This window comes from Podarcis pityusensis (genome assembly GCF_964106645.2).
Source record: "Podarcis pityusensis genome assembly, chromosome: 3".
Taxonomy (NCBI): Eukaryota; Metazoa; Chordata; class Lepidosauria; order Squamata; family Lacertidae; genus Podarcis; species Podarcis pityusensis.
Genome location: NC_138026.1, coordinates 80,630,450 through 80,654,521, shown reverse-complemented (window position 1 = coordinate 80,654,521; position 24,072 = coordinate 80,630,450). Strand labels below are relative to the sequence as shown.

Here is a 24,072-nt window from a genome sequence, read left to right as displayed (position 1 = left end):
GTATGGGCATGCTTTTGGTTTCCCCCACACCAACAGTTTCACACAAAGATTTGCTTTCTGAGCATTACATGTGGACAATAATCTATTTTCCATAGATTAGCTGAGTGGGGTGTCATTGTCCATCACATTATTCTCATCCTGATACAGCATATTTCAATGCTTCATGCTGAACACGCATGCAGATCAAGCATGAGGGTGGGTCAAAGGTCAAATTATGTGTTAAAATGTCAACAGAATCTTTACTGACATTACTTTTAACGCTATAGTCAAGAAAATTCCCCTGTCTTTATGAACTAAACAAAGCAAAGGTCAAATTCTAAAAACAATGAATACTGAACAGCTGATCACTCACAGGCTTCAACCAATTATTCTTATCAGCCTTTGAGGGTCCTTGGCTAAGGCTCCCTCAGTGGGGTCCCATTCCTAAATGGGCCTACCCAGTCGCTGTCCCTCTCACTCTCTGTACCCAAATCACACCACTGCCTGTAAAAAGAGAGCAAGGCAAGTGAAGGTTTCTCCTGATCTTTGCTCTTGTCACTGCTGACATGCTTGGAGAGAGCAGGTGAACAGACTGCAAAAGCGAGACGAAGGCTTTGGGGGTCATGTGAAACTAGGCGGGTGCCCAACTACACCAACTCCAGTCCTGATGCTTGTAAATCTGATCAGAATAAAACAGGAAACCTAATAAAACTACTGGATTGCTCTTGCTTCCCCTGCAAATGCACAGCCAAGGCAGGTAAGCCAGAACATTACAGAGTCTTACATAGTACAAGATATAGCCCTGCTCCAACACCCCTCCTTGCTTTTCCTTGATTTATGTATCTCTGAAACACATACCTCCAGTTGACACAGCCTAGGGAACAAACTCCCTCTAAAGAGAGCCAATATTACTCCATATTTGGCCTGGAGAGATTGCTATTGAATGATGCAAGGTACTCTCTGTCCCCTCTTCAGAGACCAAAGTCTGCCTGCTAAGAAGTCAGAGCCCAGAGAACAGCAAACCTAGTTTGGAATTACATAATGTTTCCCATAAGAACACTGTATCATCAGCTTTTGCCTTCTTACAGTAAACATAAGATGAGGGGAAGTAGGAACGAATGGCATTCAAATGGTACTTAGAAATGCAAAAAATAAATAAACATGGGGTGCGGGGCTCACTATGTTTATGGATACTGAAGTTTAGCAAGTGTAACATAAAAGATGGCTTTCCTCTTAAGTATTTAGAAATATAGAAGTTGATGCAATTTTGGAGCAGATTTTTGCTGTATACAATACTCCCTTGAGACATGGTAAAAAATGAGAGAAGATAATAAATGTATCCAATTGTAATCCTTACCCATAAACTAGGTATTAAGACTGAAGGTTTATAAGAAGGATGTTTAAAATATTGCTAATAAACTTCAAAAACAAACACATCTCTTTGCTGTGCTGTTCCAGTTAACAAACTGTGCCACTGCTACTGGACGAAAATGGAAATGACTGACTACTGAAGACGAGTTTATTTATTCTACTTCTGACAGTTAGCCTTAGGGATCAATCTTGCCTTCAAAAGAGTTTTGAGGGGGGGAGGCAGAACTAAACAGAGAGCTCTCTTCCTTCAACCTTTTACAGAGCAGTGCATAATAGATGGCCTTTGGTGAACAATATTCTAGATGATTCATTTAGCATGCCCAAAAGTACACTGTGACCTCAAATATGTCAGTCAGCTATAAAAGTATGGTGTGTTCTGTCTCAATCTCTGACTTCTGATGCTGGCACTATGTGCTTTGGAACAGCAGTAAAAAGGATAAGTCATTATATCCTCAGGCCTTTCATTTACCAACGGTATCTAAATCAATCAGAATAGCTTAAAACTCCTTTGCGAAGTCATTCTGCCCATTTTCTTGCTGTTCAACTTAAAACAGCAATGGTAGAACCAAATATATTCTCACAAAGAGAATAAAATACACTCACGATTGTTCATCAGCCAGCCATGACTAGAATAACTGAAATGTTATTGTTAACCTCAGTTTGAGGTAAAGCAAAAAGGTCTGAAATATTCAAGTATTTTTTTACAAATGCCCCAGAGAGCTTTTTTCATTCTGCGCCCCCTCCTCATGATTACTTTTGCTACTGTTTGGCCTCTTAAGATGCATAAGTTTATTTATTTTATCCTCTTATTTTTCATAAAGAAAACTTTACTTACCTAAAACTTAATCAATAAACTTGGAAAGGAAAAATAAACAACACATCCTCCTAAACATGGCTTCTTTTCAGGAAAAAAACCACTACTTTTTTCATGCTAGAGAACACAAATAATATAAACCACAAATAGTGCCAACAGTGTTGGAAGTTATTTTTGCCAGTGTTTACCTCTGCAATCTCTATTCGTTTTGCAAGTTCATCAAGTGAAGAAAAGCTTTCATCCAGTGAATAACCTTCCGGTGAACTATAAAGTGCTTGTTCAGGAGGCATATGTGGAAGAATTTCGGAGTCCCCTTGGCTTGCTAGGCATTTAAAGGACTCCTCTCTGTCTGTTATGCAACCATTTAAAAACCGATCAAAGAGGTCTTCTGGTTCTTCATTTTCACCTTCCTCTTCCAGTACTGCTGTTTCCTCCTGTATCCCTTCATATGGAACACTGTCCAGTTCAGGCATGTTACCTTCAGCATGCACATCCCCGGTAATGTCTGATGTTCTGCCCTGCACAGATTTCTTATCACTTCCATAAGCTGTCTGTTGCTGGTGCTTGTTTAATACGTTGCTCCCCAACGGAGTACTGGAAATCACAATAGAGCCAGCTGACCTGAGTAAGTTTTGTTCAGACTGAACAGTTTCATCTGAGGGAATTAGATCAGGAGGCATATAATCAGCCTCTGTCAAAACCAATGTGTCTACCATTGGCTCACTAGAGCACTCTGCTGCAGGCTCCTCAGCAGCTGCTTCTATTTTTGCTACATCCTCAGAGAACTGCTCTTCTCTTGGCTGCAGACTGTCATCTTCACTAGCATCCTTTGTAGATAAACAGCCTGGCTGAGGCGTGCCCAGTGTCTCTGTGGGCTGGGTGGCTGGCTCTAGTGTTGATTCATCATTGCAGCGCTCCTCCTCCATGTGGTGCTTCCCCACAGAGAGTCGAAGACTTGCCTTCTCTTCAAGCCTATGACGCTTTTCGGGTTGGAAGCTCTCACACCTCTCACTCTCTTTGCGATTGTTCTCTTTCTTTGGTTCAGCGCCAGGCCAAGTCTGAGTATCTAATGCAACAGGGAAAGAGTTCAAGCATTTAGAAGTGATTCAATACTTCAGCATTGTAGGAAAAAGAAGAAGAAGAAAAATCAGCAACCTGATAGCACTACCCGTTAATGTTTTGACTGAATTCCTGTCTGGCAGCAATTGCTCTGCTCTACTAATTTTCATGTGTAAAATACAAATCATAGTTAAAGTGAAGCAGCTAACTTGTTTTCTATTGACTTTTAGAGCACTTAAGACACCTCTACATACCCTGCTGAACAAGGGTGTGATTAGTTACATATCTGCAAGTTTTCCTTTGGCTTTGGCACTAAGTGGCTTGATTTCACTTAAGTATTTTATACAGAAATTACAAATTGCTTTAAACATTTTAAAGGAAAGGGAAACTGTGATGAAGATTGGTTGCTAAAAATATAATGGTAGCTTCAGTAACTATAATTAAAAAGGTACAAACCATACTGTTTACTGAAATTTTAAAAAAACCTTCATATGAAAGATTATAAAATCTCCATGATGCAGCCCTATGCACCACTAAGTATGTATAGGTACCATTAAAAAAAGTATATTTAACTATGCAATGGGTTGTTATTGGGCAGAGTAAAGGCTGGGGGGGAAGGGGAAGGAAGATTTCTTGGCAGAGAAGCCACTGATTCCTAAGCCCTGCCAGCTTGCAGGTGGGAGCTGCTTGTTCTTTCCCCACCTGCTGCTATTGACAAATGTTTCCTAATTTCCCTCCCATTGACTCTAAACAAATTAAGTATGACAGCTCTGTGGTTAGTTATTTGGTTTAGGTATGTGTGTCAAGGGAATGGGAGGCATCTTCTGGTCTACCCAGCAGGTCCCTTTTCACTCCTTACTGCCATCAGCAGTGAAGGAGCAATGGCAGAGGAACTTTCTGCTACAACTAGGCCATCAGCCATAGGATGGCTCCCTTAAAGTTTACTTTGATAGAGTGGATGGAAATGATCTTAAGTGATAACAGTATCTTGTGTTTTGAACCAATGCTTGCAGTGCCCCGATGTAGTACATCACACCAGGATACCTGTGTAGCATCAACAGATACAGAACAAGGAGGAGATGATGGAGATACATGCCATCCAAGGGGTCTAGAAAAAGCTCAAAATCCTATTCATTGTCACAACCTGTCTCACATGTTTATTTTAAATACTTTTTTAAAATAAAAAACAACAACCTCATAGAATGAGAAGTACCGCCAAAGCAAAAAGATCTCTCATGTAGAGAAAAAAAAAATTTAGCAGCAAAGCATAACCAGAAACCTTAGGGAATAAAATGCTAGGCTCAGTTTCCATACCATATTTAGATAAAGCTTATAAGTTTTAGAGCAACAGATACATAGAAATGCAGGCACAAAAACTTGGCTACCTTCCCATAAGGTCACGTGAGGACAGAACCATTAAGATTTCTCAGAACAACATAATTATTGATAAGAACAAATAGATATTTTGACATTTTCTATGTAGAAAGATAAAAATGCACTTGAAGAGTCTCTTTTCCAACTAGAAGCTTTGTTGTGGAAACTTGAAGATCTGCACAACAAAAGCATTGGTCATGCCTCTATAGCGTGAAGTAGTCATTCCTTCAGCGCACCAAAAGGCACTGACAAAAGAAACTTCCTTAGTAGGGCTGTAAGCCTCCTCAGGAGGCCTGGATGCTAAGGGGATGCACTGTCTAGCAAAAACCTTTTCTGCACACAGTGTGGCAATCAGCAGATCAGAGCTTGCTTGGGAACAAACATCTGCTAATGTGATGAGACAAATACATGTAACTTAACCGCTGATGACATTACCAGGGGGCCACATATATGAGGCGTGAAGAGAGGACCTGAAGAACACAGACCACAAGGAAGCGAAACAAGATATTACTAAAGGGGTCAAAGAGGCTAAGAGGTTGCCTGAGATGAAATGTGATCGTAGCGAGAGGACATGTTCCTGATCTTTAGTGAATTGATTGATTAGGATTCATACATTGTCCTGCTGAAATATACTGCTTTGCTGGCACCACCATTTTGTTTGGATGACCTCAGTACTGGAGGACAGCATAGGGAGCAGCTTAGGTTTCTGTATACTAGCTGTTCTGAAAATAGTCACAGAGAAAAAGCTAGCACAGGGAAACGTCTAAACAAGAATTATCTAACACAACTAGCTTGTGTTGATGAAGATAAGTTGATACCAAGGCATTCAACAAAGTCTCCCTGGTTATAGTGGTACCTTGGTTCTCAAACTTAATCCGTTCTGGGAGTCCGTTTGACTCCCGAAATGGTTCGAAAACCAAGGCACGGCTTCCGAATGGCTGCAGGAGCTTCCTACACTCATTCGGAAGCCGCGTCGGACGTTTGGCTTCCGAAAAACGTTTGCAAACCGGAATACGCACTTCCGGGTTTGTGGCGTTTGTGAGCCGATTTGTTTGGGAGCCAAGCCATTCGAGAACCAAGGTACCACTGTATTTGATTTTAGGGCACTTTGGAATCAGCAGAGCCTTCCTTGGGCTAACTGGAAAAGCTCCAGTTTTACTTCCACCTCAAGATCACAGGCACACTGGCCATGTCCCTTTACCAAAGGTGTTAATTATACTCACAAGCAGAAAACCATTGTTTGCTAATGATCCCACGTTGTGGTTGGAATTCACAACTGATTTACCATGCAGTCCTGTACTCAGAAGTAAATCACAATGACGGCAATGGGGCTGACTCTTATACTGGGTATAGGATTCCTTGATTATACAGTCCTTTCAACCCTCAAGCATGCCACACACCAGCAAGGAGAAGGCTAAAATCTGTAGGCAGCAGGCAGGTACACATCCAGGCAGACAACATCTCTGCAGCCAACTGCTCCACAGCCACCTTTAGCCTCTTTTTCTATTTCCATGCTAATTTTAGCAACGGTGGTGGATGTACAGAAGGTGGACAGCGTTTAATGTTAAGGAAATGAGGTCTATTATTTGAAGCCACTGCTCACACAGAAGCATAAAATTGTATAGTTGAAAGGGACCATGAGAATTATCTAGTCTAACTCCCTGCAATGCAGGAATCTTTTGCCCAATGTGGGGCTCGCATCCACAACCTTGAGATCAAGAGTTTCATGCTGTAACAATTGAGCTACTCTCATTCCTATGTTCTGCTGTTTTCTAAGAGAAGTCTATGGCATCAAAAACGTAATCACCTTCTTATATTACTCTTGTTAGAAAAATGCCTAGCTAGTGCTATTCTAAATTAAAGCTTTCTAAACACCGACATGTTTTAAAAATAAAACTGAAAAGATTTACAAGAGGGATACCTGAATCACATGCAGCCGCACCTCTTTCCTTAAGATCTTCAGATATCCTTAACCCTACAAAACTCTCACGTTTCAGGGATTTTTCTTTACTTATTAGCTGAAAAACACAACAGAATTCCTATTACTAAATTTTGGTTTCGTTTCATTTCATGCAGTACAGGTTATTATGCAGTGTAAGCTCTACACATTACATTTAGCACATTATAGAACACCCAGACATTTACTTGTAAAACTATGCCAAGAAAAAACTTCACAGTTTACCTTGCTTCGGAAGACCAGCGGCCTGCAACCAAAAAAGAAAATACAAAATAAACAGCTGCTTCCACCAAAATATTATTCACAAAAAACATCATCAAAACTAGACGACAAATCAGATTAGTTCTTTCCATGCTCTAATATTAGCACAGAAGTTTCCAACACTGAAACACTATCTGTGCCAGCATAGTTTTAAAGCACAGAGCCAGACCATATGCTAACGTCATTACAAACTGCCAATTATTACTTAATGGCCCATAAGGCAGTAAAAGTGGTGAAATCAATACAAGAAGTGCTCTTATAGAATGTGTTTATACAAATGTATCAGCTTTCAAAAAATTGTCCTGAATTGAAATTGACCACTCAAAGGAATTAATAGTGCTTTTTAGATCACTGAAAGTACCACCTGAATAGCACTACTTCCTGTTTCTAGCGACACAAGAGAGTTAGGAGTGGATGGGAAGCTGTGAAAAACTAGCCTCTCCTAATATTTTGCAGCACATAGGCAGCACACTCAGTTTCCCCATTTTGCTCAATCTTCTAGTCTTCCACAGAAATAGCAACATATTTAAAAAGTGGAAGAAAACCATAAAAATCACAACACTGGCAGGACAGCTCAACCTTTTAAATGTTGTGCTTTATACTTCAAGAGCCTATTTCCAATAAAACAAATTATAAAGTAAAAATAAAAGCTTAAAGACAAACATAGGTGATTATTAAAATGTTAACTGCACACAATTCTTACCATTGACAAGAAGCAATTTGTCCACAATGCAGTCCAGAGCTGCACGGTGAGTTCTGCATGCAAAACAGTGCTTCTAACACCCAAGCACCTTCATTTTACTGTCACTTATATATCACATTTTTACACTGCCTTTCCACCAAGCAGCTCAGAACAGCGTCCTCAAACAATCACGATCCCCAATAAGTTTCATGGCCAAGAGGTTATGTAAGATCAGGTCTCTCTGGATTGCATCCAGCTCTCTGGCCACTACTCCACACTGGCACTCTAAGAATTCTCTCCCTCAATATGGCACTTGACAAGCAAATTCTGAAACAGCGGGAAGCGGCTTCAAATGCACTGAAGAGAGATTTCATTTTTTGGGTTGGAAGTAGGGGAGTTAAATGTTCTGGAAGCAATTCCTGGTGCATGTGACAAAGAAACCTCTCATTACTGGAGCCTCTGATGTGATAAATGCAACTATAGACCTGTAACACTTACTTTTAAAATATTGTGACTGTTAAGTAAAATAACATTAAACACAGCCATGCTCTTGGATCTTAGCGCAACTAGCGGAATAACAGTTTATGATCCATAATAACAATACCCCGTCCACACTGACTCATCTATTAACTCTCTATATTTTTTTTAAAAAATATTTATTAGGGTTTTCACAATATTACAAAATGAAAAGGAAAAAAAAAGAAAAAATACAAAATAAAAATAGTTTAAAACAATTCAATCTTTCCATCACTTATCTTTCATTTGCTTGTTTCCCGGACCTCCTCATACCTCCCTTTTTTGTATTCCAGTTCAATTTATTAGTTCAGCAAATCCTTTCCCTCTTTGTTTTATCCTGATCTTTAATCTTAATATATTATAGCATTAAATTTTTACCTGTCAAAAATCCATTTTTTCATATTCTTTTATACCATTACAGCTAAAAACCACTTAACTTCAATCCAACATCATTCTAACATTCATTAATTTTGCAGTATTTCTGTAAATAGTCTTTAAATTTCTTCCAATCTTCTTCCACCGACTCTTCTCCCTGGTCTCGGATTCTGCCAGTCATTTCTGCCAATTCCATGTAGTCCATCCCCTTCACATCTATTAACTCTCTATCCCACCCTTGCTCCAAGGAGCTCAGAGCAGCATAAGTAACTTCTCTCCCCCCCCCCCCAGCAATTTTATCTTTACAGCATTGTGAGAATGATTCACTTATGAGATGGTGAGCTTGGGGAAGATACTTAGGGAGCCATCCCAACTACCCGTCTTCCCAGCAGAGCTAAATGGGGGTGCCGGGACCAGCACTGCATCCATAGCCCTGCTGTGCATAGTGATTGAAGTGGAAGGGCAGGCAGATTGCCCTTCGATCAGAACCAGATTGAACTCTATGCTGTCATGTGATGGCAGGAGGGCCAGTTTGGGCCCAGGTGGTTCCCCAGCCAGCTCAGCCCTGCCTTCACCCTTGGAATGTCCTGTTTTGGGGCTTTCTGCTGCCTGCCACCAGCAGGGATCCTGGCACTGGCACATCTGCCAGCCCACACATTTGGCAGGTGAAAGGGGAGCCCCTCATCAGCAGAATGACACTGGCATCACTCTGCAGCCAGCATGAAGCCATATCTCTAACCAATCTACCCCATTCCTGCCTGGAACAAAGGGGTTTGGATTACTCTGTGAGCTTCAAGGAAGAGCAGGGATTTAAACCTGCATCTCCCCATTCTAAGCCCACCACATTACAGTGGATATCTACCACACACAGAAAGCTAAAGATCAGTACACTGACTATTACAGAAGGCTCAAAACTGGATATTTTTATTTCCCCAAAACACATGCTATCTCATTAAACTTTACAACAATCCTGTAATGTAGGCCAGTATTATCCCCATACTTCAGACAGGGGTTGGGAGTGGTTTGTCTGAAAGCCGCCTAGTGAATTTTTGGCCAGGGTGATATTTATATTACGTCACTCTTAGGCTTTTATGCTACAGTACTGTAGTGCACAGAAAGAACAGTGGAAAAAGTCTACCTCATAGCAGCAGCACAAAAGAAGCCAAGTCATGCCAAGGACATAATTTTGGCCAGCGTGAGTTTTCCAGAACAGCTTTCAACAGGGAAGGCAGGACGTGAGTGGAAGAGGGAGAATCTCCAGTGCTCATGCAATTGGGAATGGAACTCAGAAAACCAGACAGGGTATTCAGCCCCTAACCCATTTAAACAATCCTCACATTGGAGAAGAAGAGGCTTTCTGGGGCAGCCAGAAATCTAATAGCTAAAAATACATTTCTCATTAAACATGGGCTGGAGTTTAAATAGTTACTTTGGGGGTTTGTGTGACAGTGTTAATAATGGTAGAAAAGAAGGGGTGGGAAGTAAGGAAGGCAGCAGTGGACAATTCATCCAGTAAATGAATGGAACGGTGAAGGATACAGCAATAAGAGTAAAGTATGGGAACCGGAGAACTAGGGTAGAGAAAAGTAATTTAGCAGGAATATTGGAAGGTTGGAACAGTGGCAGGTAATAAGGAAAGGGCAGGGACATGATGGAGGTGAGAAAGGGTAATAGGAGGAAACAAAATCAAAGTGGCATATAGGAGACATGATAGGCAACCTGTCAAGCAGAAACGTGGAAGGTGGGGAAAAGGTTTTGTACCAACCTTTCCCCTTTGTGGAAGTAAGATTCCTGTATACTTACTTCCTCACATGTCATAAGCTCTCCTGGCCTATTTGACTGACCCTCCACTCAGCCCTGTCCCCTTAGCAAATTTGGTGTGTGCTCCCAGCACTGGTATTGGGGTAATCAGTATTAGAGTTCGACCCTTTCTGCATTGTTAAATATGTGAAGCTGCCTTACACCTGAGGTCCAGTGCCGAGGGCCTTCTGGCGGTTCCCTCACTGTGAGAAGTGAGGTTACAGGGAACCAGGCAGAGAGTTTTCTCAGTAGTGGTGCCCGCCCTGCGGAATGCCCTCCCATCAGATGTCAAGGAAATAAACAAGTATCTGACTTTTAGAAGACATCTGAAGGCAGCCCTGTTTAGGGAAGTTTTTTAATGTTTGATGTTTTATGGTGTTTTTAATATTCTGTTGTGAGCTGCCCACAGTGGCTGGGAAAACCAAGCCAGATGGGCTGGGTATAAATAATAAATTATTATTATTACATCTAAAGATGTGGGACCACCATTGATGGCTCTTGCTGGTGGCCAGTGCGCAGAGCCTCCAATGATTATCTTAATGCTTGGGTAAGTTCATGCAGGTGTAGGTGATCCTTCAGATAATGTGGTCCCAAACTATTCTTTTAAGACAAAAACCAGCACCTTGAAATAGGCCTGGAAATTAATAGGCAGCCAATGTAACTGACTCAGAAAAGGTGTAACATGATCCAATACGTAATAAGTATGGAGTTGGATGGTACCTGTAAGAAGGGGACTGGGCAGACAATTTGAGCCTGTGTCCTCTTCTGGCTTTCCATCCAATTCATTGTACCCAAAAAGTTCTGTCAGTCACCCATGAAGTCTGCAGCTGTTTAATTCCTGATCAAGCAAATATAATCCACACTTTGATCTTGGATTTGAGTGTGACCTGGTATGCATTACCAAGACCACCATGCAGGCACAGCCAGCAAGAATCACTACTGACATTGGCGGCTGTGAGCATTCCAACTGCCTCAAGCCAGCTGTCTGTAAAAAGAACTGTGTGCTGGTGACTAACTCATCCCCGGAGCAAATATCATCTGCTCCACTCTAGGATTGGTCTGGAAACTTAGTGATTTCAATGAGTTCTTACTCTCTGGGTGCAAGCATTTGGGCTAGAAGATAGTGAAGAAACAGGAACAATTATAGCTGAAATAGTGGGAAACCGACTCTGAACCATACTGAACAGAGATTAAAACTGGGTAGATGGTATACAGTGGTACCTCAGGTTACATACGCTTCAGGTTACAGACTCCGCTAACCCAGAAATAGTACCTCAGGTTAAGAACTTTGCTTCAGGATGAGAACAGAAATCGTGCTCCGGCGGCGCGGCGGCAGCACCACTTAGCTAAAGTGGTGCTTCAGGTTAAGAACAGTTTCAGGTTAAGAATGGACCTCCGGAACGAATTAAGTACGTAACCAGAGGTACCACTGTACTGTACTTATGTGTACTGGTAGATTTGTGTGAGTTGTGTAAATAGAATGATATTGAATGAGCAACATATATTACATGATTTATGTAAATACAGGCCACTCTCAAATACATGGGGGTTGCATTCTGGGGATAGTACGTAAAGCCAAAATCACGTATAGTGAAAACACATTGAGTTCAATGGTGGGTGGGATTGCCAAAGTCATTTTTCCCAGACACACACACCCTTTCCATTTTTTTCCTGCCAAGCATGTAAATCGTAATGCTCACAAGTTAAATGTGTGGAAGTTGCAAGTTACCTGTATGAGTCAGAATTGGGTGTGATACGTTAGTGGGGGGAGTATTGCATGTTTTGAGCTAGAATGTGCCTTTGACAAGAGGAAAAGGATCCCTGGATCTTAAGATGTTTTCAAAATGTGCTGCTATGATTTTATTTTGGGAGCATCTTACTGTTTTATATTGTAGTTGTATTACGGTGCATTGTATTATATTGTAGTTTCTCAGTTTCATTGTTTCTTACATATTCATATTGTATTTGCTATTCTGTTAACTCATCAGAGACCGTCTTAAGTGGTATAAGAACACATGAAATAAAAATAAATAAAATTAGTATGCTCGTATGGCGAAGGAAAGCATGCTTTTGTGAAAGTGGGAGTCTCCTTCACGTTTGATTAACTTTGAAATACTTCAGGCACCAAACTTTGAATTTAAAACGTTTATCTTTAGCAGTTAATTTGGGTAAACGGTTAGTGATCTTCCAAACCATGTGATCCAACCTCCTCTGTCACATGACAATTTCATCTTCCCCTTTCTGGTTAGCACTAATCATAGCAATCAGTTAAGATGTGGAAACCATGGTTAATGTTAAACACAGTTTGCACGATTCAACTGTCACAGCAAAACTAAGGTTAGGCAACCGTGGAAAAAAAGAGAGCCCATTGTATATTCCTTATTCTTCCAAACCATTGTTTTGGAGGATTCCTAACATGATATTTGAATTGAGACCATGAAGATTTTGGCAATTTCATCTTCTAATAATTTTATTTTTAAATTTTCTTATCAAGAAATACAACAATGCACAAGTATTACAAGCAAACAAAGGAAAGTAATTAATCTAAAAATCCAGTCACAGTCCAGAATTCATGCTTAGTGTTTTGGGTTTTCTTTTTACATTTTCTCCCTTTGAGAAACAGCTCTTTGGCAAATGGCTTTTGAAAATCTGAACAGTTTCAACCACTTTATTCTGCTTTTCAAAGAAAACAGACAAGTGTTCATTAGGGCCACACAATCCCTGAGTGCACCTAAACACACACCAAAAGAGAATTGAACTAATTGAACCAGTATTGTTTTTATTACTTACTCTTGATGTGATGTGCAAAGTTTAGCTAGTTTGTCTAACTCTTCATTATTCAGGACTTTAGCAGAACGTTTTAGAGCTGGAACCTCGTTAGATGCTGCTGCTTTCCATTTTTTTTCTGCAACAACACATAATCATTTTATATTTTTGTATATTAAAAATATTTCAGTGTCTTCAAAAGCAAAATGTTTTGAATAGTCTCTAGACAAAGAGGATTCAACATAATGGAAAAACAAAAATTACAGCACAGAGTAACTGCAATGGTCCATTAAAAGCCAGAAACCTGACTGAAAATAATGATGTTCCTTTTCAAGGAAAATATATCATGATAAAATAAAGAACCACCACTGATCACTGTGCCTACACACAACAGTCACCACTAGGGAAATGTGCAGCTATTTTTATTCTGCAACCCAAAACTTATTCTATTATAATAAAAGCAAGAGATTTCCCAACTATATGACACACTTACCCCACTGTTGTTGTATAGAAGAAAGATTCGCAAGTAGTTGCTCATGATATAACCGTTCAAGCTGAATAAATTTCATGGCTTTCTCGTCTGAATGAAAAACTAAAGGAAAATGCAGACACCGAATGACAGTCGAGCATAGACAGTGTTTTTTTCCTAAAAAAAATGTTTAGGGGTACTCTCATTTTCCTACTCATATTGAAATACTGTCCCTCAATGAGGCCAAACTTAGATTCATAAAATGTTTAGGGGTATGCATACCCCTGCGTACACCCCCCCCCCGAAAAAAGCACAGCATAGATAATGTATAATTGTGCTCAAAACTTGGCATGCACGTGCTACATGGACCCCATAATCAACTCTCTTAATCTTTCCCCCCTGTAGTCAGAAAGTTTTCCTTTTTTGGGCAATGAATTCTCTAGGATGGGTGTTTCCAGCAGTAATTTGCCATTCACATTTAAAGTTACTCAATTTAATGGAAAAAATACAACCAAGTACCACCTGGAAGCTCTTATTTCTTCAAATGACCAAATTCAAAAATGAAATAAATTTCTCTTTCAAGGGTAAAAGCTTCTCAGTTTTTGATCGCACAGCTAGAATTAAGGGGCGAAAGCAAGCAAATACCACCAACATAATCTCTTCAGACTGCAAGTGCAAAAGAGGAAAATCAAAGCAGCTATAAACATCTTATAGAATCATAGAATCATAGAGTTGGAAGAGACCACAAGGGCCATCGAGTCCAACCCCCTGCCAAGCAGGAAACACCATCAGAGCACTCCTGACATATAGAATCATAGAATCATAGAGTTGGAAGAGACCACAAGGGCCATCGAGTTCAACATGTTACATGGCTGAGTGGGGATTTGAACCCTGGTCTCCTTGGTCTTAGTCCAGCACTTTAACCACTATACCACAGTGAATCTATGCAAAGCCTGACTAAATGCAAGCACCTCCTATATTAGATTCGAGTTCTTATGCTAGATTGAACAAGCTCATGTACACTCATGGCTCATGAACAATACCTTAGTGGTTTGTTTTTTGTTTTTTACACTGTTCTTTACACATTTGAGATAACAATTTAATATTTATAGGTGTGTCCCCTGGAAATTAAGAAATCTGAATAACTGCACTTAAATAATCATAATTTTTCCACTTTGGCTTTAACCAGACCTGTTGCAGGAAACCTTCAGCCATATGCTGAGGGCAATGGCATAGAAATCAATCTTGATTTCAAAAAGGATACATTCTCCATCTTGAAAATATGTTTCAGCAATCTGCAACAGAAAGCAAAGAAGCAACTAACATTTTCAGATATTTATTATACCATTATCACCCTTTATATCATCCTCCAGAAACCACCTCAGAATCTATATCCTGCCAAAAACGTACATGAATGTTGTACCCTGAACCATGGCTGAATATACTATTTGTGAGAAGCGAGATTATATATGTTTGGATGTTTCATATATGCAATAAATTAAGATTGTAGTCCTGAGCACACTGATCTGAGATTAAGTTCCAGTGAACACAGTGGACCACACTTTTGAGTAAGTGTGTATAGATGATTGCCCTAAATTTATTTTCTACTCATTTTATCAAAGCATCACATATATAGACAGAGAAATAAGAGTTATAGCCACAAAGTTTATATACTTTCCAGCCTCTACATCTTCAAGAACTTCTGCTACAGTCCTCAGGATTATAACCTTCTATACCCACACACCTGGAAAGCAAATACTTGGGGTATTTAACTACTATGGCATCTTAAATACTAACAAACATATTGTGCCATAAACTTTTATGGACCAATCCACATTTCATCACAGTCTTTGATCTACAAAAGCTTATGGCATGATGGACTTCCCTCAATAATCTAATGGGTTGGATCCAGACTAAATTAGCTCCCACATAAATCAATGGGACTAGGAACATAGGGCGCTGCCTTATACTGAGACAGACTCTAACTCACTCTAACTCAGTGGCTTTCCATTATTTCAGCTGATAAAATCTCTCATAGTATGGCCACAGAGAAACCAAGGTAGGTCTTTTTTTACTACCTCATGGAGGCACAGGGGGAGGACTCTTGAATCCATCTGCTCAAATTCTTCTCGAAGAAGAGAGAAGAGGGCCTGCAAAGTCTGGGTTGGATCCTTTTGGGGAAAGTTTGCATTGGTCTTGTTTCCATCTTCATCTGATGTAGAACCCGTTGCTGTAATGCCAGTCTTCTCTTGCTTGGCTGCTGCAGAAGTGTTCAACAAGAACAGTTGTGGAGTCTCAGAAACATTTCAACATATAGGGTTCTGTTCAAAATTGCATGAGCAAACATCTGCTCACACAGGGGGACTTCCCATCTCTCCTCCCTGAGCCCATGGAAAGCCACTCTGGGGGTCAAGGGCCTTTTAGGAAGGGAAATGGGCTGTAGCAAAAGAGGCCACATTGGCTACAAAATGGATATAGCTTAATAGTAATAGTACTTGACCAATGCTCCTTGGGGAGCAAAAGAAACAAGAGCCAGGATTTATTCCAATAAACTATAAAATATTGTATTAAAGATGGCATAAAAAGATTACCTTCAAAAGAATTGGTTGTTTTCATGGCAACGTGTGACCTTCACTATGTTTGTGTCATGCCAAATTAGCATTTGTTTAAAAGTGCTATCATGCTTTGGAATATCTTTCAGATATATTTCAGATATTCCAAAGACATTTGTAAAGCTAATTGTGAGTGTTGCATATAATGATGGAAGTGGCATTCAAACAAACAAACTTAAAATGGAAGGAAAAAAATTAACTTTATGGGAAATTGATTTCACAGTGTTGTTGATGCAAATATTGACTAAATTCTACAACCATTTCCCCAAAGTCACTCCTGTTTGAATTAATATAGTTCAGGCTGAAAAAATTCAGCAGTACCACCTTTATGGCCCTTACTCAGGACCACTACCTGAAAGCTAGGCTCATCAACGTAATTATAAAACTACAATCATTCTGCTATAAAAGCCACTACCAACACAGATAAAAAGAATAGAATACAAAAAACACCTATACCTACCCTTGGAAGACACAAACCTACAACACAAGACAAAAGAACATGTGCCCTCATTGTTTGGGCATTTTCTGATACAGAGAACGAAAGCATTTCATCATTGCAAACTCTTTCCTAGCACCTGTTAAGTTCCCTCCTTTCTTGTTTCTGTTTTCCAACATACACCACAGATCACCAGTTTTGAATTCTACATCTAATCCCTTTGCAATCACTAGCTTAATCTTTAACTTGACTGTTCCACCTGTTGGGAGACTAAAATATCTGTTTCTCTTTACCCACATCATAAACATTTACATAAATATACAGCATTTGTTGAACAGCGCCAAAAATTGTTTTTGGTACAGTAAGAATTAAGAGTTAACGTGAATTCTCAGAATGGAACTGACCCAATTAGGTTCCTAAGATAGATCTGTAAGACAACAGTATTATTCTTTCTTAGGAAAAGATACTACAGAAGATTGTTGCTCAGCTCAACCCTTGACTTATTTATTACACTGTGCAAACACTGCCCTCCCTTGAAATCTCTACATTCCTGAAAACAAACCTGCATTGCCTTTACATGCATAAATGTGACATCTCATTTTTATCTGGTCACAGAAACCACAGCTGATATGTGAGAAACAAACTCAGAACAAGAAGATTGACATGTCAAATGAACAAGAATGCATTAATTAGAGCAAACCTAAACCCTTTGTGTTGGCTAAGAAGCCAGCTTCAGAAATATCAGTTTGAAGTTGGCATGCTTTGAAACTAACCAGAATTTGTTATAATCTATGATTCCTAGTTCAGATGACCGGCCAAGCTAACACAGGGAAACTGAAAGCTGGTGGAGTTCTTCTACCAACCATGCGGTAGGAAGGAAAGTGTGAACCTAAGATGGCAAAATGCAAACCTAAGCTTCCCATCCATTATAAGCAAAAAAGGCCTACAGTGGATTCTGTTTTACATGAAATAGCTTGCACAACAAATCCTTACGTTATGATATCTTGTTTCTGCCATGTTTGTATCTCCTTAAAATAATCAAGAAAAAAACAAATTTAACATTTAAATTGTCATTGTAGTAGAGCTTAGACTGTATGAAAAGTATCTTTTCAGTCTTCAACTATGCAAATCTAAATTGCCTTATTTTAAGCAGTTTATTAGCTGTCTTTCTACTTAGTGTACACAAGACAGTATTAAAAATGGAAATATGAACTTATCATACACCCATTTCTATACACCCCAAGTATTTGCCAGTTCAGTCCTTCTTAATATGATAATGCCATCTAACCAGATGATGAAGATGAGTGATTGCCATTAAAAAAATATCTTCAACAGAATGCATTTCATACAGTGTAGAAAATCATACAGAGGCAGAAAATAAAAAGGGTTAACTAACACCTTATGAAAGAGGGTGTGACGGATTTCATGGAAGAAGTATTGTGAAAGGGAGTTGCAGATGGCAAAATCAAAGGTTTAGGTGTATTCAACACATTACATTTATTATATTTGATGTATGGCCTGCTTTATAGGTCAAATTAAACACATTTAAAGCAAACTATGGTTTAAGGTGAACAATGTGTTGGAGCATGCTGCTCAAGAGTTCGCATCTCACACTTCCCCTGTTGTTGCTGCCACTGCACCATAAACAAAGCAAGCCAGAGTTTGGCCTGTCATTTTGTCTGAATCCAGGCTCACTGCCTACTCACCCCCCAAAATGAGCTACAAGTTGTAAACCAGTAACAAAGCTTGAATATTGGTTGTGGCTTGTTGGGAGAGAAGCAAACCACGGACCTGAGTGTGGTGTGTGAACTGGGCCATAAAATAAACTATTTTGGACCTTAAGCTGCCTCTGTGTGGCGACTAGAACTGGGGGCAACTTCTGCTACATGGGCATCTCAGCTCAGATTCCTGGCAGATAACTCTATCTGGCAAGCAGAAATGCTTGCACTGACAGAGCGATTAAATCAGTATGACACTGAAATTCCTTCCTATTATTTTTATCAGTTGAAAACAAAAATTAGATTTTAATAGCATCTACTCTTCAAATACGCGGGTGGCGCTGTGGGTTAAACCACAGAGCCTAGGGCTTGCCGATCAGAAGGTCGGCAGTTCAAATCCCCGCGATGGGGTGAGCTCCCATTGCTCAGTCCCTGCTCCTGCCAACCTAGCAGTTCTAAAGCACAAAGTGCAAGTAGATAAATAGGTACCACTCCGGCGGGAAAGTAAACAGCGTTTCTGTGCGCTGCTCTGGTTCACCAAAAGCGGCTTAGTCATGCTGGCCACATGACCCGGAAGCTGTATGCCGGCTCCCTTGGCCAATAAAGCAAGATGAGTGCTGCAACCCCAGAGTCGTCTGCGACTGGACCTAATGGTCAGGGGTCCCTTTACCTTTTACTCTTCAAACAACACTATTTTCTCTTGTAAGAAAATGGCTTGTTAACATTTGCCTTCTAGGTGAATGCATTCTAGGTGCATGCTTCACCTGTCAGGATTGCAGAGTTGGCTGGGAAGGTAGTGGCCTTGTAGAGAAGATATAGAAAGACCACACTTTTTGAGAACAGTAACCATAGCAGGAGATACCCCCAAGTCACGTTATAGGTTAAAGTACAGGTTAGTACAGGTTAAAGGCCTGTACTATGAGTAATAAAATGTATATTGTGGAAGTTATTGTACCTTTCCTGCTGGAACTTTTTGTTTTCCTTGAACTCCTTTTTTCAGATTCACCTTTTTCTAAAATGAGCATTTCATCTGCAGTGAAGCTTCTAGATGGCTTATTGCTTTCATCTTCTTGGCAGGAGGACGTGTAGTCTCCACTGTCCTCATTATTATTAATGCTGTCCTGCTCAACCTTTCCCATTGTGTCGTCACTGCTTTTCAGAGTATCGTGCTTGCTTCCATTAAGCTGATTTTCATTTTCATCTGGTGAAGAAGCTAAGCAAGCTTTGATCTTTTCCACAAGTGTGTCGGTACGAAGTGAGCCTTGTAAACTTAACTGCAGGTCATTTGTAGGAGATTCCCTGTCATCCATTAGAGCGTTCCTAGAGTGAACTTTATATCCACTTAGCACAAATGATCTTCAGCTCTAGAAAGGAAAAAAAGGCATTGAGATTTATAATAATCAAAATCCAAGTCATGTTTTGACTACCTAGCTATATTAGATTATATAGTCCAGCCTTGTATTTAAGCACTAGCCTGGTTACCATAGGATAGGTGATCAGGAACCGCGTGTAAGCGAGTGCATGGAATTCCACCCAGGCAATGAGAACAGCTTGGCAAAGGACTGACGAGAGCTCTGTCATTCCTCTGGTACTCCTCAGACATGCCTCTGGAAGCAGCACAGAGATCTCAGCAAGGGTGATATCTGATGGGCTCCCTCCTCTGTCAGTGGGCCCTGAAGGGCTGACCTGGCAGCAGAGCCAGGCAGCTGAGGGGACTGACACCATTTTGATTCCCAACAATGCCCCAGAGTGACACTGTATGGCACACTGTGGAAAATAAAAAGGGGTTGTCTTGTGCTGCTCAGAGTGCCAGGCTGTGGGGCAATTAAAGGGGGAACATGGCAGGCATCAGCACAGGACAGTTGCCCACGGAAACGAGGTGCTGGCTCTCCTCCAGAGGCAACCAATGTTTTTTGCAGGCCTTTAACTTTTGTGGATTCTGTTTTTCCACAAGGCTAGTCAAAGAGGTTCAAGGGATTGGACTAGATGACCCTCAGGACCCCTTCCAACTCTATAATTCTATGAGAGTAAACTAAACTGTGTGCATTGGCATACTTTACAGTTTCCTATTTCAGTGGTGCCCTGTGCGACGAGAATATTCCGTGCCCCCACCTCTCGCCTGTCATTCTATATCATAGTTGTGATGTCTCTAAATCTCCACGCCCAGTACAACTGAACCAGTCGAGCTCCCCTAAATCCGCCTCTGCTGTACATATCATTCTGGCAATTTAATCCAAGAACGGTAGCATTCAGTGGTAAAATACCAGCACCGTACTTTGTGGAGTCGTAAATTCAAATAAAAGCTCAACACTCAGAAAAATGCAGATGTATATTTGTTAAAACTACAAATTACTTAGATTAGCCATATCCACCCACTAATTGAAAATCTGCTATTTAACAACAAAATGACTAGCTAAAGAAAGGGGCCTCCATATAATTAAGAAAATTGTCCTACCAGCCCTAACATTTAGAAATTAAATGAATTACACATTTGTGATACACTTTGCAAACCTTAAACATCACAACTGCTATCATAAGCAGGCATTGGCTTTCACACCCTTTTTTTTTTTACAATGGAGGAAAATGAAGCAGAAATACTTACGGTAAATGACTGCCTAACAAAGAGGAAATCAGGCAAGACTGTACTTAAACAAATGAACATCTGTGATCTTTGAACAGCCACTTCACATACAAATGGGTGATATTTAACCAAGTCATATTCAGAGCAAACCTACCAAAAGCAATAGATACTGGTGGGTCTTTTCTGAATATGATCAATGTGGGATATAACCTATAAACGAGAAAACTTTATTTATTTATTTATTTATTTATTTGCTGACTCACCCATCCACCCAAGGCTTGTTAGTTCAGGAAACAAGACAGCAGAATGGGACAAACTGCTTGTAACCAGTGCAGTGCTGTAAAACACATTACTCCAGCATGCAGGGAGCTATATGAGCAGATATGGGACACTCCTGCCAATGGGAGCTTAGTCTGGATCTAAGCAGTAGTTTTTAATTCAGTTAAATTGTTTCACATTTTACACTACTTAAAAACCTATATTCTGATTTCTAAACTGAAGCTGATAGTATCCAGTTTGTATCTTTTATCTAGTTTACCTTTAGATTTACTGAATCTAACTCATCTCCCTCTTCCTATTTACTTCCTCTAGTATATTTGTAGTGTTCCAGCAAAGCTTTCCAGTTAGCTAAGGGAGACTAATATTTCCTGCTGAACCACTAGCAGCTTACTAAGCGAACTTGCTCAAGCTATTCTACCTGGGTGTTGTTTGGTAAATTTCTTGTGCTTATTAGCAAGGATGATTGAGCATGAGCAAATACTAGCAAACATGCTCACTAAAGCAGCTGGTGCAACATTAATATAGAATCATAGAGTTGGAAAGGACCCAAGAGTCATCTAGTCCAGCCCCCTGCAATGTAGGAATCTCAGCTAAAGTATCCATGACAGATGGCCATCCAACCTCTGCTTAAAAACCTCCAAGGAAGGAGAGTCCACCACCTCTTGTGGGAGTCTGTTACACTCCTGAACAGCTCTTACTATCAGAAAGTTTTTTCAAATGTTTAGTCGGAATCTCCTTTTTTGCAACTTGAAGCCATTGGTTTGAGTTCTACCCTCCAAAGCAGGAGAAAACAAGCATGCTCCCTCTTCCATGTGACAGCTCTTAAGATATTTGAAGATGGCTAGCCTATCTCCTTGCAGTCTCCTCTATTCCATGCTAAACATACCCAGCTCCTTCAAGCGCTCCTCATAAGGCTTAGTTTCAAGACCTTTGATCATCTTGGTTGTCCTCCCCTGCAGATGTTCCAGCTTGTTAACATCCTTCTTAAATTGTGGTGCCCAGAACTGGACATAGTATTCCAAGTGTGGTCTGACTAAGGCAGAATAAAAGGTAAAGGTAAAGGTACCCCTGCCCATACGGGCCAGTCGTGACCGACTCTGGGGTTGCGCGCCCATCTCGCTTAAGAGGCCGTGGGCCAGCGCTGTCCGGAGACACTTCGGGGTCACGCGGCCAGCATGACGAAGCTGCTCTGGCGAGCCAGCACCAGCGCAGCACACGGAAACGCCGTTTACCTTCCTGCTATAAAGCGGTACCTATTTATCTACTTGCACTTAAGAGTGCTTTCGAACTGCTAGGTGGGCAGGAGCTGGGACTGAAAGACGGGAGCTCACCCCGCCGCGGGGATGTGAACCGCCGACCATACGATCGGCAAGTCCTAGGCGCTGAGGTTTTACCCACAGCGCCACCCGCATCCCTATTACTTCCCTTGATCTGGACACTATACTTCTGTTGATGTAGCCTGGAATACCATTAGCTTTTTTTGCTGCTGCATCACACTGTTGACTCATGTTAAGCTTGCGGTCCACCAAGACCCCTGGATCCTTTTCACATGTACTGCTTGTAAGCCAGGTGTCCCCCATCCTATATTTGTGCATCTGGTTCTTCCTGCCTAAGTACAGAACCTTACGATTATCCCTACTGAAATTCATTTTGTTAGCTTGCGCCCAGTTCTCCAATCTGTTAAGGTCATTTTGAATTCTGATTCTATCTTCTACGGCATTAGCTATCCCTCCCAGTTTGGTGTCACCTGCAAATTTGATGAGCATCCCCTCAATCCTTCATCGACATCATTTATAAAGACGTTGAACAATAACGGGCCCAGGACAGAACCCTGTGGCACCCCACTTGTCACTTTTTCCAGGATGATGAGAAACCACTAATGAGTACTTTTTGGGTTCAGTCAGTCAACCAACTACAAATCCACCTAACAGTTACCTCGTTCAACCCCCATTTTACCAGCTTCCTTGCGATAATATCATAGGGTACTTTGTCAAAAGCCTTACTGAAATCAAGATACACTATGCCCACAGCATTTCCCTGATTCACCAAGTTTGTGATTTCATGAAAAACAGAAATCAGATTGGTCTGACATGTCTTATTTTCAGCACCAGCACCTAAGAACTTGTCACCTCTTCACTGTTGTGCCCAGCAGAGGGGTTGTGGTATGGGCATACTGTGTTTTGCTTTAGGTCACTTACATGTTTTCACTACCTTTAAATCTTATGGCAGATAGTGGTGGCACAGACATTATGTGAGAAATGGGAGGCAGGGGAGTAAAATAGTAATAGCAGCGGCCAGCCCACCTGACTGCTGGCCAGTGTGCCACAACCATTGTGGTAGGTGGTCCTGCAGGCGATATATGAGAGGGCATGTTCACCACCTACGGAACATGGCTCAATGTGGCTTATGAAAGGGCTGACCCTGGTGCCAGGTGAAGGGATTTTGATTCACACAGAGGTTTTAAACAATTTTAAACAAACATCTCACTGTATCAGTTGCATTTTAATGTGTAACTCGTACTGTACCAGAAAGATTTCCACCCTGCATTTAGTAGGTTTTAAAATATTAATTTAATTATTTGTAAAACCGCCCAGGTAACATGTGTTGTTGTGTGGCCATATAAATCTAATAATAAAATAAATAAAATAAGTAGCTGCGACCCAAGACTTTTTTTTGCATCGGGAATGATCCAGCCTAATTCAGTCTGCAGAGCACCTCTATTCCATATTAAAATGGCTGCAGATTTGCAGACTGGGCTTTAAAAAAATCTCACCCACCAGTACCCTCTCAGTTCCTCCCCTTCACATCTAATCTGAAGACAATCTCATTACTTTGTGATATTTCAATTGGTTGCAATGTGGCATGAACCTTTTTCTGTTTTAGCCTAATTATACCGAGCAGTTCTTCATTGCACCCTGAAGAATTAAACTCCACAATATCAGTCATTATAATGCTCTGTAAGAGGCAGGATTGGTTTTTCATTACTGGCTATTCATATGATGGAAGAAAAATAATGATATTGT

General features: G+C 40.6%; 1 protein-coding gene across 4 annotated transcripts in view; it reads right to left on the bottom strand.

The window, feature by feature from the left end:
* Positions 1–24,072, bottom strand: part of CNST (consortin, connexin sorting protein) — a 41,553-nt gene that overhangs the window by 8,420 nt on the left and 9,061 nt on the right. For 3 of the 4 annotated variants that reach the window (XM_080997709.1, XM_080997710.1, XM_080997711.1), the window contains exons 3-10: positions 19,145–19,553; positions 15,502–15,683; positions 14,688–14,718; positions 13,448–13,534; positions 12,979–13,093; positions 6,780–6,801; positions 6,519–6,615; positions 2,353–3,230 (exon numbers count right to left, since the gene is read on the bottom strand). In XM_080997709.1, the coding sequence (XP_080853835.1) occupies positions 2,353–3,230; positions 6,519–6,615; positions 6,780–6,801; positions 12,979–13,093; positions 13,448–13,534; positions 14,688–14,718; positions 15,502–15,683; positions 19,145–19,499 (1,767 nt within the window). In that variant the 5' untranslated portion in view covers positions 19,500–19,553. The remainder of the gene's footprint in view (positions 1–2,352; positions 3,231–6,518; positions 6,616–6,779; positions 6,802–12,978; positions 13,094–13,447; positions 13,535–14,687; positions 14,719–15,501; positions 15,684–19,144; positions 19,554–24,072) is intronic. The other variant, XM_080997712.1, reaches the window with a different exon arrangement.